At 40.0% G+C, this 21,222-nt stretch overlaps 1 protein-coding gene across 7 annotated transcripts in view; it reads right to left on the reverse strand.

Annotated features, from left to right (window-relative positions):
- ect2 (epithelial cell transforming 2) overlaps nt 1-21,222 on the reverse strand; it is a 235,313-nt gene that overhangs the window by 80,261 nt on the left and 133,830 nt on the right. For 6 of the 7 annotated variants that reach the window (XM_086047347.1, XM_086047345.1, XM_086047346.1 and 3 more), the window contains 2 exons: nt 4,650-4,746; nt 1,094-1,175 (listed from right to left, as the gene is read on the reverse strand). The exons of the other annotated variant lie outside the window; for it this stretch is intronic. In XM_086047347.1, the coding sequence (XP_085903473.1) occupies nt 1,094-1,175; nt 4,650-4,746 (179 nt within the window). The remainder of the gene's footprint in view (nt 1-1,093; nt 1,176-4,649; nt 4,747-21,222) is intronic. 7 annotated transcript variants of the gene reach the window in all.

The following is a 21,222-nucleotide window of genomic DNA, read 5'->3' on the forward strand; positions in this document are numbered from 1 at the left end:
TCCTAAAGCCTCTGGATATTGGGGACTGTCCTGGTTGACACGCCTCGACAGCATAGCATTGACACCGGGGACAGTGCCCCTGTATTGGCAGACCGGGGTGATGGCCTCCTTTTTTATCGGACCTGAGGATGTGTTCCAACTACAGGTGGATCACACTCTTCAGCTTTCCTGAGAAGGTCTATTCAGGAGTGCTGCAGAGGAGGGTCATCTAAGAAGTCGATTATTTGATTCATGAGGATCATTGTGGGTTTCGTCCTGGCTGTGGAACCAACTCTACACCCTTGACAGGGTGCATGGGAGTTCACCAAACCACTCTACATGTGTTTTGTGGACTTGGAGAAGGCGTTCGGCCGTGCTTCTTGAGGAGTTCTGTGGAGGGTGCTCCGGGAGTATAGTGTACCATACACACTGATACACGCTCTTTGGGCCCTGTACAACCTATATCAGAGTTTTGTCCACATTGCCGGCAGTAAGTCGGATTCGTTTCCAGTGAGGGCTGAACTCTGCCAAGGCTGCCCTTAGCTACCGATTCTGTTCATAACCTTTATGGACATAATTTCTAGACATGGTAAAGGCATTGACGGGGTCCAGTTTGGTGGCCTCACTATTGCATCCCTGCTTTGATGATGTAGTTTTGTTGGCTTCATCAATCTGTGATCTCCAACCCCCATGGAGCAGTTTGCAGCCAAATGAAAAGTGGTGAGGATGAAAATCAGCACCTTCAAATCTGAGTCCAAGGTCCTCAGTCAGGAAAGGGTGGAGTGACCTTTCCAGGTTGGGAATGAGATCCTGCTCCAAATGGAGGAGTTCTATTAACTTGGGGTCTTGTTCACGAGTGAGGGTAGGATGGAGCAGGTGTATATACATTTACAAATATCAGTGCTTCTCAATTATTCTCTGTTACTAACTCAACCTCCACACAGTATATTTCTCTCTCCCCTGCTATTGTACATCTTTCATCTGCATTGGACTATGGAGAGTCATTTCCTATAAAATCTGACTTCTGCTAAAAAGTTAGTTAGGCAGTTATGTTATTAGTGTGACGATAAGATGATTGATAATCCCAAATGAGAGTGAAGACATAGAAACTCACGTCATAACTTCTTTTAGAGATTCAATTGCTTTCTCCAGTTTCAGCTTGTCAGGGTTGTCATCTGTTGTGTGCTTCTTTATATCTGCAATGGTTAAAAAAAACAACAGTAATTTAAAGAAACATCACGGGAAAATGTAAGAGATATGATTGGTTTCAGATACCATCCAACATTTTTCTACCGCTGACACTGTTCAGTGTTGTGAGCTGGACTATATCTGAGCTCACTTTGGTAGTGAGGCGTGTTACACCCTGGTCACCAGGGCAACCCCCAATCGTACACACACCTGTGGCCAATTGAGATTCTTCATTTTCTGAATGAAACTGAAAAGCAGGTTGCTACATGCATCTTTCATTTATGGTCGTACAATTATAAATGATGAAAAAAAATGCAACTGAAAAGCAGGTTGTACAATTCTTCATGATGAGACAAAGTACATCTGAAAAGCATGAATGTTTGTTTTTTTCCGTTTATGGTCATACAAATAATATTAATGAGGAAACAAGACTAAAAGTGAAAAGCAGGTTGCTAAATGCTGCTGTGTTAACCCATTAAGGACGGGAGTGCATAACCATGTTTCTACCACTAGAGCCGGTAGCGCTGTTGCGTCTTTCTACGCTCAAAGCCGGGAAAGTGTATATGTCATTTTCTATTTATTATTTAATTATCGGTCTCTTAACCAGTGAAATGCATCAGAATAGACATGTGATGGTGTCGTGAGTCGTCAGGGGATATCTGGATTTTTTTCGAGCAGTATTGACGGATGCCGTCAATCGCGGGAGCTCTAAAATGAATAACGGCAGTGATATAGATGATGTGATTGTGGACTTTGAACCAGTAGAACCAGTCGAACGTGATATATGGTTAAGATAAATGTTTGTAGATAATGACAATATCTACATCTTTGTAACAGAAAAGATGGGTTACCACGATTGTTTTTAAACTTAAAAGTAGTGCTTCTCTTGCACTGACACTTTATTTTTACCTCTTCGATCGAAACAGCAAATATGAATAAACTTGGGTCTGTGTGAAAGCATGTCTAAGCTCTCAAATTCTTTTGGAATTATGTTTCTGTCTATTACAGGGGCTGAGATATTGATTATTTTGTAGGTGTTGAAATTCTGGGAAAACTCCAGGTTTTCAAGGGTGATTCCAAAGACAACCTCAGATGTTGGGGAGTTTTAGCGCTTTAGGCCTTAATGGGTTAAGCAAGAGCATTGGATGTTACCTCAAGGTTTTTTTTAAGTCATTTCTTCATTTATTCCTCTGCATAATCATGCAGAAAGTGATTTTTGTTTAAGTTTTTTTGAAGTTTTGGCAGCTTTGATTTCTCCATCAAGACAGTTCCATAAATGTACACCACATCTTGTAAAACGCACACACTTAACAGTGGTTTGGGAATCCTTTTTTTACTATTCATTTTTTCCCTCAGGATGGACATTCCTTCTCTTGTGCTTAACAGTTTTGGGATATTTACTGGAAGTACATTTTTGTGTATTTTAAATAGGGCTGCCAAGATTAGTTGACTAATCACGACGACGTCGAAGATCTAAATCGTCAACAATTAATTTAAGTCGTTGACGAGTCATTTATTTATATGTTATGTAATCGGTGCATTGCTTTATTCTTGAAACAGCATTGTCTCGTGCTGACATATTTAAAACATAAAACATGACATATTTGCCACAAGCCCTCATTGGCATCACATAATAAAACACAAGTTTGTTGCAATATACTATATTATAGTACAAATAAAAAATAATTTAAAAAATATGTTCCTCCTAATAGTTAAAGATTTTTTCCCCTGTTGCATTGATTGTGCAGACCAATTTACTACTATTAAATTACCCATATTAGTGAAGAAAAACAAAACGTTTGGCATAAAGGTTAAATGAAAACAAAATTAAAAACCAACGCAAGTGTTTATTTTAGCACAGTGATTTTTCCTAATCTACTCCTGATTTCACTATCTTCTGTATTTAAAAAAAAAAAATGCTTAGTGTCAAAGGAGAGTGAAATTTGTTTACAAGTATTTATTTTTGTATTTATAGATAGTTTCATATGATTAGTGCAACTCTGCATAGTGTATAGTTTTGGTTTCATTTTTAAATGCACTAAACAACTGCAGCCAAAACCTTTAAGGCCACAATATTGACTTCAATTTAAGATGCGCCATCATTTATGAACATCTCAGAACTGCTGGTACAAGTTGTAAATTTTAATCAAAGTTGAATATAGTATCATCTCATTAATTTGTACATACATAAAGAATCAAGCTGTAAACTAATTATGGTTAAATAAGAGCAGCTGCTTGCTGGTGCAATTTACATATGATCCGATTAGTCGACTAATCGGGACTACTGTTCGTGATTAGTCGGCTACCAAAATAATCGTTTTTGGCAGCCCTAATTTTAAACAATAGATTTGTTGTAAATTCTAACAAGGTCCTTAAACTTTTGACCGAAGAAAAAGGGCATTAGTATGGGCACAATATCCTGCAAAGCTGATTTGTTTTGCTTTTTTTTTTTTTTTAATTGCATACAATGCTTCAATTTTACACATATGAATTTCCCCAGGCCTCTACACAATAGGTTAGGTTGTCACGATACGATGATTATTGTGATATTGTGAGATTGGCGATATATAAAAAGATATAAATGAAAAAAACAACAACAACATAATATTCTTTTTTTTTTAACATAATAACAGCATTCACAAAGAAATAGATGACCTGAAATGACCGAACACCTAATATTGAGGCACTCACTTTCTAATGCATGCACACATTGTGAATCGGGTCAATTTGTGAAGGAACTCAAATGTGTTATGTTCCTCTTTATCTGGCAATTAGCGTGGGTCTTAATTTTTAAACATCTATCCATCCATTATAGGTGGTATAAAATTAAACTGCACTAATAAGATAACCACCAGAGGGTGCTAGAACTGCACAAATGTAAAACAACTTGGGCTTGTAAACAAATTTGCTGCTATTAATATCGCGACATGACGACGATATATTGTGGCAATGTTAATATTGCATTATCACAATATTGCCGATATTGTGACAGCCATATAAATTATATATAAAGCTTTCTTCAAGAGTTACAACCAATAATGTATGTTCATAAACTTTTTCGATTTCTATGTTATCAATCATAATTATATTTTTCAAAAGAATATAACCATGGTCTTTTGCATATTTAGTGACAATTTATTTCTGATAAATTGATAACCTATATTTAATGTGACCACAACCTACAAGATGATGCACGTCTTTAATGGTTAGTCTGGACAGGTCCAGGAAACACACAATGAAGAATACAATCTTCCAACACCAGAAACTATATTTTGGCAATGTGGGAGATGTGCTCTTGCACATTAACCTAGCATGCGTGTTTTCGGAATGGGAGCTGAAAGCAATAGTAAAACCAAAACACACAAAAATACATGGAGAACATGCACATTTGGCTGTGAAGCGGACACGCTTGTCACAAGAAACACCATGGAACAACATAAAACATTTATTCAAAGGAATGTGCACATATGAGTGTGAGTTACCATTTAGAAGTAGAGCCACACTAGGAAGTCTCTGTACAGGTCTGATGAGGAGCTCTACTAGTGCCTGTCGGCCACATTCTGGCTTGGCCTGGTTGATCTACATATAAAATTGGAACAGGAACAGCATCAATCAAAAATGATTTTTTCAAGAGCTTTTCATACAAAATAATTCACTTGTTGTATTATGGTTATTTTGTTGTTGTATGTAAAGTGCTTTGTTACAGCTGTAGCTGTTTCCAATGTAAATACGGCCTGCAAGTTGAAAATAAACATTGCATCCTTCGTCATCATTTCAACTGAGAGACAATCCTGAAAAAACGCAATCATGTTACAAAGAAGCTGTAGAAAACATCCAGAAGCTGAAGGCTTCGATGATGGGGGAAGATGCCGGTTTAACCTGGCAGACCCAAACTTATTGTGATGGTCTGCTAGGAAGACCTCTGACGGGGTGAGGTAGGAGACACTGAATCTGAGTGGAACATGTTCCACGCCTCGCTTGTTGGGCTTCAGACCGAGGCTGTGGTCATGAACATTGTGTGTAGTGGGGTTGGGGCGCTGCTCACCTTGACTCGAGACATTGTGAATCGGTGGGGAAAATACTTAAAAGATCGCCTCAATTCTGCCGACACGCTGAGGAAGATGAGACGGGCTCTCCTAACTCTCGGGTTGAGGTCAAAAAGGTCATTAAAAAGCTCCTCGGTGGATGACAGCCACCCAATGTTCCTCAAGGCTTTGGGTATTGTGGGGCAGTCGTTGCTGATATCGTGTGGAGGTCGGGAACAGTGCCTTTGGGTACGATATTAATATGTTATGGTATGGATTAGGGCTGCCACAAACAATTATTTTGCTAGTCGACTAATCACTAACAGTAGTCGCGATTAGTCGACTAATCGGATTATATAAGGAAGGAAGGGAACAAGGAATCTCGGAGAGAAAGGAACCTGGGGATGAGAAAATGGGGTGTCCCAATATTTTTGAACAAAATGGCCCTTCATTAGGGACACTTGGGGATGAAAAAATCGTGGTGTCCCAATACTTTTAAACAACATGGCCGCTTCATTAGGGACACCTCGGCATGAAAATCCTGGGTGTCTCAATACTTTTGAACATAATGGCCGCCTCGATAAGGACACATGGGGATGAAAAATTGGGGTGTCCCAATACTTTTAAACAACATGGCCGCTTCATTAGGGACACCTGGGCATGAAAATTCTGGGTGTCCCAATACTTTTGAACAAAATGGCCGTTTCATTAGGGGCACCTGGGGATGAAAATTCTGGGTGTCCCAAAACTTTTGAACAACATGGCCGCTTCATTAGGGACACCTGGGGATGAAAATTCTGGGTGTCCCAATACTTTTGAACAACATGGCCGCTTCATTAGGGACACCTGGGGATGAAAACTCTGAGTGTCCCAATACTTTTGAGCAACATGCCCAAGATGGCCGCCGCACTGGTGAGACCTCGGGGTGAGTGTCCCCAGTCTAGCTAATGTGCCTGCCCCAAGACGGCCGGCGCACTGGGGAGACCTCGGAGTGAGTATCCTCATTCTAGATAATGTCCCTGCCCAAGATGGCCGCCGCACTGGGGAGACCTCAGGATGAGTATCCCCAGTCTAGCTAATGTCCCTGTCCAAGATGGCCGCCACACTGGGGAGACATAGGGGTGAGTATCCCCAGTCTAGCTAATGTCCCTGTCTAAGATGGCTGCCGCACTGGGGTGACCTCGGGGTGAGTATCCCCAGTCTGGCTAATGTCTCTTTCCAAGATGGCCGCCGCACTGGGGAGACCTCGGGGTGAGTATCCCCAGTCTATCTAATGTCCCTGTCCCAGATGGCCGCCGCACTGGGGAGACCTCGGAGCAATAACACTGGTCCACTGGAAATGAATGGTGAATTTGTGTGGGTTTTTCAAGTGTGAATGAGTTGAATGTGTGGGAAGTAGGAATTTGGGTGGTGTTGAAAAGCTGAATGTGAGTTGAATGAGTTGAATGACTTGAATTAGTGGAAATTGGAATGGTGTAAGTGTGAAAAGTTAAATCTGCGAATGGAAATGAATGGTGAATAGTTGAATTTTTGTGTTTTTTTAAGGGTGAATGAGTTGAATGTGTGGGAAGTAGGAATTTGGGGGGTGTTGAAAAGCTGAATGTGAGTTGAATGAGTTGAATGACTTGAATTAGTGGAAATTGGGAAGGTGTAAATGTGAAAAGTTGAATGTTCCAATGGAAATTAATGGTTAGTAGTGGAATTTTTGTGGGTTTTTTTTAAGGGTGAATGAGATGAAAGTGTTGCAAGCAGGAATTTGGGGGTGTTGAAAAGTTGAATGTGAGCTGAATGAGTTGAATTACTTGCCTTTGTGGAAATTGTAATGGTGTAAATGTGAAAACTTGAATTTGCCAATGGGAATGAATGGTGGAATTCTGTGGGGTGTTTTTACGGGTGAATAAGTAGAATTTGGGGAAAATAGGCATTTTGGGTGTGTTGAATAGCTTTACCAATGTGAGTTGAATGAGTTGAATCTTGTGAATTTCAAATTGGATTGGTGGAAATGGGAAATGTTGAATGTGCCCTTGGAAATGAATGGGATTTTTGGGGTGAAAAATGGGGAATTTTGGGGAAACCGTACATTTTCTCGGCGAAAAAAAAGGAATCCATGCTGGCGTGAAATTTGGGATATATTGAAGTTGGAATGGCGAGAATCGGTTGAAAAATGTGGAAGTAGAAGAATGCCAAAAAAGTGCGAGGAATAAAATAGAATAACAATAAAATTGAATGGTGTAGAATAACATATGTGTGAAGGCCTTTGCCTTCACACAATTATCTATGAATACAAAAGGAAGTACTTGTATACATATTACACTCTTCTTGGGCACCATGACTTTTTTTTTTTTTTTAAACAGAAGGTAGTGAAATCACAGGAGCAAATTGTAAAAATGCTCTGTGCTAAAGAAAACTAAAATAAACACTTGTATTGGTTTTTAATTTTATGTTAATTTAAACTTTATCAAAAAGGTTTTGTTTTCCTTCACTAGTATGCATGATTTAAAAGTAGTAAATTGATCTATACAAACAAAATGTGGTATGCACCAATAACAAAAAAAGGAAGACCTTTTTTTTGCACTATAACGTAGTATATTACAACAAACTTAATTATGGGTTTTATTGTTATGTGATGCGGATGAGTGGAACAAATGTCGTTTTTGTGTTGAGTGCTGATATTTCCCAGTTCATGAACGCATTACGAGGTTCGCGAGTGAGAGAGAAAGAGAGAGATAGAGAGAGCAAGCTTGCGCTTCCTGCTTCGATGTCCACCACGGGCATAAACACACATAGTTTTGGTTGTTAATCATCGCGTGTTTACTGAATAATGGCTGCTTAATCCATAGAAGATGCTACGACGTGTTAGCGTACCAAATAGGACATTGTGTTACAGCGTGTGTGTATGCTAACTGCAGCTAGCTTCTAGACACAACTGTGTCTATGTCAGACATGACTTTTTTCGGGCATCCCCATCGTGCTGCCATGAAAGGCAGGTTTGCATTGTATTGAGTATATTTGGTGAAATGCGCCGTAAATTTCGGGACTCTGTTGCCAACACGAATTAGCCCTTACAGTGTATGGCTTACACTACTTTACCCACAATGCTTTCGTTTACATCATCCGGATTACTACCACTGCGCATGTGCGTTGCAGATACGAAAACAGCCAGCAGGAGAAGAGCGAGACGCGGCAGTCTCGAGAGAAAAATAATGTGCCAAATAAATAAATATATAAATAAACGACACGTCGACGATTAAAATTAATTGTCGACGATTTTGACCGTTGACGTCGTTGTGATTAGTCAACTAATCATGGCAGCCCTAGTATGGATATTACGTGCGTGTGCCCACCGCGCGGAATCTGCAAGCAATGCAGCCTATTCGGCAGGCAGCCTCCAGTAGTCAGGAGAGTCGGGCTGCCAGTTTAGCCGACTAATCACGACCTGGATCAAAATCATGAACAATTCATTTCAACAGTTGATGTAAACCTCACTTTCATAGCAGCATGACGTTGATAAACGAGCATCTAAAAAGAAAGCACGTTGTGGCTGATTCCCGCTTTCATTTCTGACATAAGCAAAGTCGTGTCTGCAAGCCAGCTGAAGTTAGCACACACAGGCAGGCATGTGTATCTTATGGAACACTGCATGCATGTCCTATTGTGATACTCTAACATATTGTAACATCTACTCTGGAATAAGGGGCATTAGTCAGCATACTCAACGTGATTAAAAACCAAAACACAATTTTTGGATACCCGTGGTTAACATAGAACACCACGAGCACATGTGCTACCACACGATCACTTGCAAATACGCAGTGTTGCGTTTACGAACTTGGACATCTCAGCACTCAAAGTAACACAACATGACCAGAATGGCAACACTTAATGAAAGACATAACCTACCTTGGTCGTTACAATATAATTTACAGTGCTAAAAAATATGTTCCTCCTCATAATACGTTTTGTTTTTTTTCCATTCCAGGTACATAACACATTTTGAATGTGTAGATACAAGAGTAGCCAAACAAAATGTTTTGGATTCCGATTAAGGTTAAATAAAAACAAAATAAAAAATCAATAAGACAAATTTTCTTAAGTTTTCTTTTAGCACAGTGCATTTCCCTAAGTTTACTCATATAATTTAAATCCCTTCTACATTCAAAAAAAATGTTTGGTGCCCAAGAAAAATGAAATATGTTTACAAGTATTTACTTTATTAGTATTTATAGGTAGTTTCATAGTATTAATGTCACTCAGTGTATAGTTTTGGGTTGCATTTTGAAATGCACGAAACATTTACAGCTAAAAAAAAAAAAAAACTAAGGCCACAGTATCACCTTCATTTCAATTACTCCATTTATAAACATGTGAGGAAAGGTGGTACAACCTGCAAAGTTTAATACAAGTTGAATGTCCAATCATCTTAATTGTCATTATTATTAATTTGTATATACCTTAAAGATCTCAAGTTGTAAGATACCGATGGTCATACAAGAGCACCTGCTTGCTGGTGCGATTATGCTGTGATTTACATTTGATCCGATAAGTCGACTAATCACGACTACTGTTGGTGATTAGTCGACTAGAAAAATAATTGTTTGTGGCAGCCCTGCCATAGAGCACGCACAACGACCCCGCTTGCAGTTCTACATTTTACTGCTACTAAGTATGGCCAGTGCCAGTGGCAGGAGGGTCAAACAGCCAGTCTTGTTCATGTTAGTAAAAATGGTTTATGCCTTTTAAGGTATTTGTCAGTTTTTCATCCCTGTGGTATCAAAATAGTATTGAGTACAATCCTGGGTATAGATATCATGTTTGAAATTTTAGTATTGTGACAAGCCTAATCGGGCCTGGTAAAAAAAATTGGTATTTTAAAAGTTGTACACGAATGGTCGGTAGAACTCCCTACAGAGGTTTAACGGAGCCCTGTCCCGGAACATTTGAATTACGGCTACGAAAATTGAGAAGCACGTGAATCTATCTTAAGATGTGAAAAATAAAAGTGATTGAAATCTTGTTTTCTCGTCATATGCGATTGCTGTTGCCGTGTCGATACACTGTTTACGAAGAACAGTGATGCTGTTTTTGAAATTGACAGTGAAAATTCATGAAACTCTGCACACGCATGAGACATGGCATAAAAATCAATATTTTAGCTATTTATTGTGCGATTTTAAAAAAATGGCTCAGAAGCAGCCCCTACAATTTTTTTAATAAAGCCTTACCGGTTCTATATTTAACCTAGTTCTGCAAAAATTGAGAAACATATCGTCGCTGTCCCGTAAAAAACACGTATCTCCAATTTTGGAAACATTTTTAATTTTCACTTGAATGCGATGTCTGTAACGTGAAAACATGATTCATGTGAAAATAAGACAATGAAAAAAAATTGAGATAAGTGTTTTTCACATGACAGCTACGATATTTAACAGCCCATAACTAACAAAAAAAAGTATTTTGGAGCCATATACTAAACCAAACAGGAAGTCCGCCATTTTGACTGTATTTTGGAATTGGGCACCATTTTGTTTCTGCACAGATGTCATATTTTAACGAACTCTTCCAAGAGAATTTATCCAATCGTCTTCAGACTTTGGGTGTTTCATCTAACCATGTTTAAGATCAAAAGTTATCAAAAGTGATCAGGTTTTGTCGCATGCTGGTGCCGCGATGATGCACTATTTGCAAAGAAAAATGATACTGTTTTTGAGGGTCTAAACATGGGCGAAAACTCATGAAACTTTGCAGACATTTCAAGCCTGGCAAAAGCATTTTAGGCTCAGCTCTTTCTTAACCATGACAGACCAATACAGGGTCAGCATCACTACAGACGCTGCACTGATCCACCTGTCAATCTCGTGCTCCATTATTCCCTCACTCGTGAACAAGACCATGTGATACTTGGACTCCTCTACTTCACAGGACTCGATCCGCGACCTGGAGAGGACAATCTACCCTTTTTTGACTGAGAACCATGGTCTTTTGATGTTTCATTCCAACTGCTTCAACCCAGCTGCAAACTGCTCAGGATTATTGATGTTTCTTTATGTTGACTGCTGGCTGTAAAATAAATTGCCCCTTGGGGATAATAAAGTTCACCTTGACCATGACCTTGTTTTGAGAGCATTCAGACTAAAAAGGAGTGAAATTATCTGCCAATGAAGTAAGATAATTACACTTAGTAAGATTTCTTGAAATAAGAAAAAATATCTTGGCTTTTGAAAAGAGACAAATGCCTTAAAATAAGTGGTGGAACACTAATTTCAAGCACTATATTAGGTAAAATAAAGTTGAAACTAACGTACCCTGCATGTTTTTGGAATGGGAGGAGCAGAGTACCCAGAGAAAACCCACGCCGGCACAGGGAGAACATGCAAACTCCATGCAGGAAGGCCAAAGCTGGATTCGAACCCACAATCTCTGCACTGTAAGGCAGACGTGCTAACCAGTCAACTACCATGCCACCCTCGAGCTTATTACAACATAAAGTGTCAATGTAGTGTGTTGATATTTGTACAACCAATTACTAGGAGGTTCTGGAAACAAGTTTTTAGAGCAAAATGTTTTCTGAAAACATAAGCTATAGCATCAAACTGAGACTCAGAGTAATTTATCTTATTTTGCATGTAAATGAAACAATTTTAGGCTCTACAGCCTAGGTATGAAATAAAAGACAATTTTAAAACAATATGTATAAGCTTACAAATTCTGCTCTTAATTTATCTTATTTTGCATGTAAATGAAACAATTTTAGGCTCTACAGCCTAAGTATGAAATAAAAGACAATTTTAAAACAATATGTATAAGCTTACAAATTCTGCTCTTGCGTAGCATATTATTCTCAAAACATATCAAACAGACGTTTTGGCTTGATATCAGACTCTAAATCTTAGTTAGGTATCTGAATTTTGCAATGAGGCCCACTCCACCCTCACCCAGCAGAAGGCCCAGCACACTCTTTTACACCTCAAGCCATAATGGACCACCTGACCCATATCGAGGCCACACTCGAAACAAGAGCTGGGAATACTGCCTAAGTGATGAACCGGTCCACCTATGATGATAATATCATGATGGACGTCACGCCCATTTTGCAGGTGATTAATGATAGACGGGAAACTTAAAAAACAAAAACTAAGCATAGACGGAAGCCCATTTATGTAATAGCCTATTTTCAACATTACAGTTGGCTGTCACCTATGTGATTGAAGATATCTGCCTGAACTGGTAAAATGTTCTGTTTGTATTTATTTTGTAATCCTTTTTCATTTCAAATGGCTAGTCATATAGCGTTGTTCATGTAGTGTCACTATAGTGTGTGTTTTTGTATTGTTCCCACAATGTTCAAAAGTAAATTGTTCGAGAAAGTATTGTATGTCTTCATTGTGAACAAGAATGTGAAACCTTGGTGTCAAATAGCCTTGTGTAGAGCTGCCATAAAGTGTCCAGTAACTGGATTGTAACTGCACAACGTCCTAAATATTCATTATTTAAATTAGACATTAAAAAAAAGACATTCTCTTGCTCAGGAATGCAATGTTATCCAATTCACACTTAGTTCACTGTAAACCACATTCCAAATTAAATGTTTGGAGGACGTCCCTGATAGTGTAGTGGTACACACGCCTGAGTTGTGTTCGGGCAGCGTGGGATCGATTCCCGCTCAGTGACAGTGTCTATGTGTGCCCTGCGACTGGCTGGCGACCAGTTTGGGGTGTAGTCTGCCTTCGCCCATTGATGGCTGGGATAGGCTCCAGCAACTCCCTGTATAGGATAAGCGGTTTGGAAGATGACATGACATGACATGTTTGGAGGACATGGGTGTGCATTGTTAATCTTGGGTACAAATGACTACATATGCCTCCTGTACATACACACTAAACGTTTTTTAAAGTTGCTTTTCTGAAACGCTTTGGGCACCATATGGTGAAGCTAAAATGCTTCATAAGTTCACTCTATTACTAACTCTCAACACATGAACTGTATCTAAAAAACGTAGGTGTTTTAGAAACAATACTGGAGAACAGGCGTCTTCCGGCCGGAGTGATGTCACCCTTGAGGTGAGGGGGTGATCCCGTTTTTAGAAGATGGTGTTTCCGTCAAAAACGGGAACGCCCAATTGTGGCGGCAGCTGGACCATATTGATCTGTCGACGTACTATTTTTCTTTTTTTTTTGTTTATTGAGTTGGCTGTGGGCTTTCTTTCAACATATTTCATTACCGCGTCACGATAGCACGAGCACAGCTTGCTAATTAGCACAAGACAGCTATTAGCAATTATGGCTACAAGCAAGATGCCTCCCTTCTCCACTGAAGACTTTCACAAAGTTCTTCGTAAGATGTCAGTGCTGGAGACAAAAATGCACCGCCTCGAAATGTTAAATGGTAGAGGTAAGAGGTAAATGTACAATCTGGGATGAAACCACATTACCGATGTCTCAAAACAGTGGACACAGGGATGCTAACAGACAGCTACTTAGCTACACGTATGTAGCCGAAAGAAACTGCGATAAATCATTCATCAGCCCTCCCTGGCATTCGTTGGAAGTGAAGCCAAAAGATCACTGGTGCAGTCAGAGGGGAGGCTGGGGTAGCATCGGACCCTGGTTCCCCCACAAGTATCTGTGAATTGGTTTTGGCCATTATCAACAGGAATCTGTCTTCTGGTGTAGTCCCCCAGCATTTTAAACATGCTGTAGTGCAACCCCTGCTTAAAACACTAGATGTACGAAGGTTCCAACAATCCCCCCCCCCCCCCCCCATCTGTACCACAAGGACGCCAATTTACGCGAGGCTTTTAATTAACAATCTACATAGGAAGGTGCTCAGACACTTTTGTTCTGGAAGTGTGGCAATTACTGGCGCACAGTGGGGAGTGTGGTTGGGGGGTCACAGACACAATCATTTGGAAGAAACTTGCGTTGTGCAATCATTTTGCCTGTGAATGAATCACGTCATGAATTGAACCACTGAGTAAATTAGATGAGATCAACATGTATTTTTTTTTACTCTTGTTTAGATTTATTTATGAGCTAAAAACACATTTGACTGACATGTGCAGTATATACAAAGGAAAGATCAATCACATTTTTATTTATTTTCGTGAATACACTAAGAACACGATTACAAGTACAGGAATTGTATGATATATACAAAATACACAGAATGTATGAAATATGGCTCAATGGCTCTTTTTCCATTTTGCTGCATATGCCGTCAGCGTGGCTCCAGTGGTTGAAAACACCAAATGAATAAGATCTATTGTTATTTTCAATTTTCACTTGGAAGTCAATGAAAAACAGAAGTCTAGAACAACAAAACATTTCTGCAAAATACTGTACCTGAGTGCTGAATTCATTATGGGTCATCTGTCTTACTGATTGAGGAAGTTCCTGACAAATCTTGTTCACTGTGCCGAGGATGGTGCTTTGCCGGCTTAGCAGTCGTCGTGCAAGTGACAGAGATGTAAAAAAAATTGTCTGTGGTGACAGTTCCGCCCTTATCCATGAATGGTTCCATCAACTTCATTACCCAACTTCATCCCAAGTCATTGATACCACATTCCAGTGCTGGGAGCATCTACTGATTTGTGAACAGAAATGTATACAAATTGTTATTGTCTGTGGTACAACTTGAAAGCGTTTCGGAGCAGAGAATCTCACAAAACCCAACACTATTAAGCCAGGAGGCTGCAGTCAAAAGCTTTGCATAGTACGTTCTGTGTACTTCACTGAGTTTTTGAAAACCCTGGTAGCTCTAGTGTAAAGAAACCTGGACTTGATCAAGGTATGCTGGCAAATTTTAGACACATTTCCAAGCTGCCTTTTATGTCTAAAATTCTGGAAAAACTGGTGCACTCACAGTTAAAATCTTTCTTGGATGAACATAATGTCATGGAGGTTTTCCAGTCAGGTTTCAAGATGATGCATAGCAGAGTCAGCCCTGTTACGTGTTTGAATGATATTCTCCTGGCAAATGACACTGGATACTATGTTTGTCTTGTTTCGTTGGATTTAACTGCAACGTTCAATACGGTGGACCACTGTATTCTTCTGGCTCATCTGCAGCACCAAGTGGACATTAGTGGAAGCACTCTAAGTGGTTTGGATCCTATTTGGCTGGCAGGACTTTTTCTGTGAGCCTAGGTTACTCTGAGTCCCGCTCTGTCCCTCTATCATATGGTGTTCCACAGGGTTGTCTTTTGGGACAGTTGCTGTTCTCATATTTGCTGCCCCTGGGTTCCATCCTTTGAAAACATGGTATTTCCTTTCACTGCTATGCGGATGACTGTCAAATCTATGTTCCGCTGAGCAAAAAAGATGCGTTCTACTTAAGTCCTGTCTAGAGGACATCAAAGCCTGGAGGTCATTACATTTCTTAAAATTCAACGAAAAGAAAACAGAAGTTATGGTGTTCGGTCCCAGCGGCTCTTCTACACTCCCTCCTGTTGACCTGGGCCCCCTAGCTAAAGCTAACAGTCTCACTGGGATTTTAAATTGGACAGTGATCTTAAATTGGACAGGCAAATCAGCGCGATTGTAAAGTCCAGCTTCTTTCACCTTAGACGACTGGCTAAGGTAAAGCCCCTCCTTTCTCATCAGCAGTTGGATACAGTAATTCATGCCTTTGTTACATATCTGCTAGATTACTGTAATGCACTTTATTTTGGAGTCGCCCAGTCCTCTCTCAAGCTTCTCCAGTCGGTCTAAAATGCTGCTGCTCGCCTCCTAACTGGAGCTCGAAAAACGGAGCACATAACACCAATTCTGGCCTCTCTTCACTGGCTCCCAGTGCATTTTAGGGTTCATTTTAAAATGCTTCTATTTGTTTACAAATCTTAAAATGTCCTCACTCCTACACACCTTCCCGGTGCCTCAGGTCGAACGTACCAGGCACTGTTCGAGATGCCTTGGACAAAGCGGTGCCTCAGAGGGGATCCAGCCTTTTCTGTTGCTGGTCCTTTCCTTTGGAATGACTTTCCATTAAATGTTGGGCAAGCCGCCTCTCTGTAATTTTTAGAAACCGTTTGAAGACACATTTCTATTCTTTGGCTTTTTATCCGACGTGAGACTGACACTTTTCTGCTGCTTTCCGGTGTCTACTGTATATAGTGATTTGTGTTTTAATGTATTGCTTTCATTTGTTATATTATTGTTATTTTGTTATTGTAAGTGCTTTTATACAGCTGTAGCTATTATGAAATGCACGATATACTGTAAATAAAGTTTATTATTTATTATGTTTACTCAATGTATAGCACTTTGTATGCAGCAATGGTTGTTTTGCTGCATAAATAAATAAAGATTCATTTCCAGTGAGAGTTGGACCCCAAGGCTGCCCATTATGGACAGAATTTGTGTCCAGGCATTGAAGGACTTCTGGTTTGGTGACGTCAGTATTGTGTCTCTGCTTTTGCAGATGATGTGATTATTTGGCTTCATCAAGCTGCTATATTCAACTCTTACTGGAGCGTTTTGCAGGCCTGTGTGAAGCAGTTCAGATGAGCATCAGCACCACCAAATCTGGAACTATGGTCCTCAGGGGGGAAAGACAGGACGGCACTCTCCAAGTCGGGGAAGAGAGCAGAAGAGTGCAAGCATCTTGGCGTCTTGTTAATGAGTAAGGGTAAAAAAAAAAAAAAAGAGTGCGACATTGACAGGAGGATCGGCACAGACTGTCATGGTGAAGGAGAGCTGAAAGTGAAGCTCTCGATTCACCTGTGTATCTACTTTCCTGCCTTAACCTCCGGTCACAAGCTGGGGGTCATGACCAACAGAACAAGATCGTAGATCAGGGGTAGGGGTGGGCGATATGGCAAAAATACCATATCACGATTTTTAAAAAATAAAATCACCATCACGATTTTATCATGATTCTTTTTTTACATCGTTTCTTTTAAGACTAATTTGCACATTTCTGACAATTTTCCTCATGTTAAACATATACATTTAACATAACATATTTAAAATTTATATAAAACTGTAAAAAAGCTTTTTCATTCCGGTGACGTCATCAGCACGAATGGCAGCCTAGAGTGATAGCTCCTGTGAGTAATAATAAATTTCGCCCCCCTAAACTATCAAAAAGGAAAAAAGAAAGAGGGCTGAATATGGGGAGAAAAGATGCAAGCAAGAAGGGCACCGCGGACGAGCCTACAATTGATGCGAATGAAAGCAACAGCTTTTCGACGCTGGATGCTACGGCTAACGCTAACCCTCAAGCTAGCGATGAGGTGGGCCTGAAAGTTTTGGAGGAGGTACGGGACTTTCGAAAGGACATGAAACAACAGTTGGGTGACATTAAAAGCAAGCTGGCTAATGTTAATCACAGAATGAAGGAAGCGGAAAGTCGAGTTGTAACAATGGAAGATCGGGTCCAGATGGTGGAATCAACAATTAGCAAGATGCTAAAAGTGATTAGCCAGCACGAAAAAATAAACTACTTGATCAAGGAGGGAGGTCCAGAAGAGAATACCTCTGAATCTACAATGTTCCCGAAGGAGACGAGGGGTCGTCGATGATCGAATTTGTGGAAAAGATGCTTCATGGTACAGACAACAGCGCTGGACATTGGAAATGCGCATCGCATTTGTTCCACAGGCCCCGGCGGGTGATAAGCCGCGATCAATAGTCGTCAAATTCCTTCGGTACAAGCCTCAGGAGGAGACATTACGCAAAGCTTGGGTGAATAAGATGGTGTGTTGGAACGGAAGGCCAATAGTTTTTGATCACGATTACCCATCCGCAATCGTTGAGAAATGCAAGGAGTACATCGAAGCAAAGCGGGTGCTGAAACAGCGGAAGATTCATTTCCAGACACCGTTTCCCGCTAGACTCTGCGTATTCTATGAAGGTGGAACTCGACTGTATCAGACGGCGGAGGAAGCGATTGCGGACATGAAGGAGAGAGGGCTGCCGGTCAGCGTGGTTAAATCGAAGGAGAACTTGGCTGAGCTGCTATTCCGGACGGCCTGGGAAACAACGAGCGGAACGAGCCAGCGAATAGGGGAGAAGGAGAGACAGCGCGACATCAGGGAGAAACTGCAAGGCTTCAGGAAACGGCCCCAGCCCACTAAAGAAGAGCTTTAATTGTTGATTAACATTTAGAAAATTACGGTCTGCTGAAAATTTAACTAAGTAGTGCCTGACTTGTCTTCATCTCAGTATTCCCACGTAAGTGTCATCATATTCATGGGAGAACAGTATAGCACAAATGTTTTATTTTTTCCCATTTATTCACTTGGGCCGCCAAGAGGGCGCTCATCTAGTACAAAAGAGAGGCCCTCTCCCACAGGTAGCGGTTCGGTCTAGTTTCGTGCATGGTCACTTGTTATGGACCCCAGCCTTGGGATCACCGCATTTCGTTGTTCATTCAAGTTTTTTTTTAGTTTTTGTTGGTTCAGGGAGTGGCTCAGTTGTGTTTCATCACTAGATTTGTTGTCATAATATTAAGAAAAGAAAACGGTTGTTGACCAGGTGAAATGTATTTCTTATAATGTCAATGGGCTATGGAACCCAGTTAAACGCAGCAAGATGTTGACCAAAATGAAGAAAGAAAAGGCCCATGTATTTGTAGGAAACCCATTTAAAAGATATCAAGCATTTACAACTGAAGAGAATGGGATTTAATCAGCTGTTTTTTTTTCCACTTATAAATCAGGTCATAGGAGAGGGGCTGCCATCCTTATATCGAAGTAGATGAATTTTGAAAAACTATACGAAATGGGAGATAAGGCGGGAAGATTTATTTTGGTGAGAGGTTGTATAGTAGGGATGGAAATTTCGACTAATTTGCCCGCAGACTAGTCTCAAATTTTATTTGCGACTAGTCGACTAGTCTATAAGGAAGAAAACTTGAATTTTAATACATATTGAATTTAAAGTTTAAAATGCAAATGTGTGTATTTAAGGGCTATTTTAGCCCAAACATTCAGGATAGTTTGTTAGTATAAATTATATTGATGTAACAACAACTGACTGAATAAAGGTGAACAACTGAAAGGGAAATACATTTCTGATACATTTTCCAATGCAATGCATGGCATTTATTATGAATAATGTAATGAGTAATGGTACCGACTCCAAGTCCAGCAGGGTATCATTCGCTAGCACCATGTTTGCTGCATTATCATGCACACAGGCGACGACTTTATTTTGTAGCGCCCACGTAACCATCACACTCCGCAGGAGAGCAGCCAAGTTTTCAGCTGTGTGTCTTTCCTCTCAGGCTAGGTAAACACTGCAGGCAAATGCAACCCAGATCTGATTTTTTTGCCCATATTCGACCTGTATCAGATTTTTTTATGACAGTCTGAACAGCTCAATTCCGATTTTTTCAAATGCTACCTGGGTCGCTTTCATATGTAGTCCTAGATCGGATACGTATCCGATCTTTTCCAATGCGTTCGCGGTCTGAACGGCCAGGTCGCATGTACTGTATACGACATTGATGAGCCCAAGATGCGCTCCGCGCACGCAAAGTTGTTTTGAGTAACACTATGAACTTTATATTTTACTTTAATTTAATCCACTTGAAACGTGAAGCATAAAGTGGACATTTATGGCGATTTTAGTAATTCAGCCAAGGCTCAGATAGATGGATTTTTTACGCACGGTGATGACGTGACGTCATTGTTCGTGATGTCTCCATGAAATGAGATAATAAAGCCTCGCCTCATAATTTCCCCCAAATACTGTATTTTTCTACCTGCAACCTAATCGCTTGAATGCCCCGACACGCTGGACCACATCTACTTCGTCTCTTCTTCTGCGCAGGCGGGCGACTTTGACGACGCATGTGTTCATACAGCAGACAAGACAGAGGTCACATTTTTTATGTAATATGAACGCTTACACAAAAAAAGAAAAAAATGTTTTAGGCGGGGGAGGGAGCAATTCTCTCTATTCGTGCTCAGCATGTTTACAGAGGCCGAGGCAGAGGCGTGTGGTACAAGATGCGTGATACTTAATGCCGCGTTTAACCGACTAATAAAATACAAAACGTTTAATAAATTGTAGATGGTTAAACGACTAGTCGCGCACATCCCTATTGTATAGTGGAAGTCCTATTACTCTCCTGAACATTTATGCACTACCTGGTATTAGTTATGATTTTTTTCTTGAAAATTACAGTTATTATGGTGACAAAAACAGAAGGTCTATTGATTGGAGGTGGAGATCTAAATATACACTTACAACCAAGGTTGGATTCCTCCTCTAGTAAGAGTTATGACACAAAGGTCTTGAACAAAAAAGCGAATAAGCTTTTTGGGGAGGCAGGTCTCATTGATATTTGGAGGGATTGTTTTTCTAACAGACAGGATTATACTCACTTCTCTGCCCCTCATGGTCTATATACGAGAATTGATTATTTCATTAATTTTGAAAAAAAGACAAAATAACCACAAGTGACATTGGGACAATGGACTTAAGTGATCATGCACCTGTATATTTATCCGTTGACTTGAACCTTAGGCCAAGAAATAATTCATGGAAGGGGTAAAATTATAGCAATATCCTCACATAAGAAAAAAATGCAAAATGAAACACTTAAAGAATTACAAAATAAACTGAAAGAGTTAGAAACACAGCATAAATTAAACAACACAGACTGTTCTACAGGAAATTAAAGTGATAAGAAATAAAATGGATAATTTGGCCACCCAAGTAATTAAGAAAAAGTTGATGTTCCTAAAAGATATTATGACAGTGGATCCGTATCTATGAAAATATTAGCGTGGAAATTGAAGGAAAAGACAACAGAAAACAATATTCATAAAATTAAAGACCCAAGCACAAAGCATCTTAAAAACAAATTTCGAAGCATTCTATAAAATTATTTATTCCAGAGTTCCAGGGGGAAGCGAAACACAAATAGACGCATTTCTGGACTCTTTAAGGTTACCTACTATGACTGTAGAGCAGAACAACATTATGTTGGGTGATATAACGGAAGGGGAGTTGAAAACTGCGATTAATAGATTGAAATCAGGAAAATCCCCAGGCTTTGATGGCTATGTAGCGGACTGGTATAA

The sequence above is a fragment of the Filicampus tigris genome, chromosome 12 (assembly GCF_054856515.1).
Source record: "Filicampus tigris isolate MCC_2025a chromosome 12, RoL_Ftig_1.0, whole genome shotgun sequence".
Classification (NCBI taxonomy): domain Eukaryota; kingdom Metazoa; phylum Chordata; class Actinopteri; order Syngnathiformes; family Syngnathidae; genus Filicampus; species Filicampus tigris.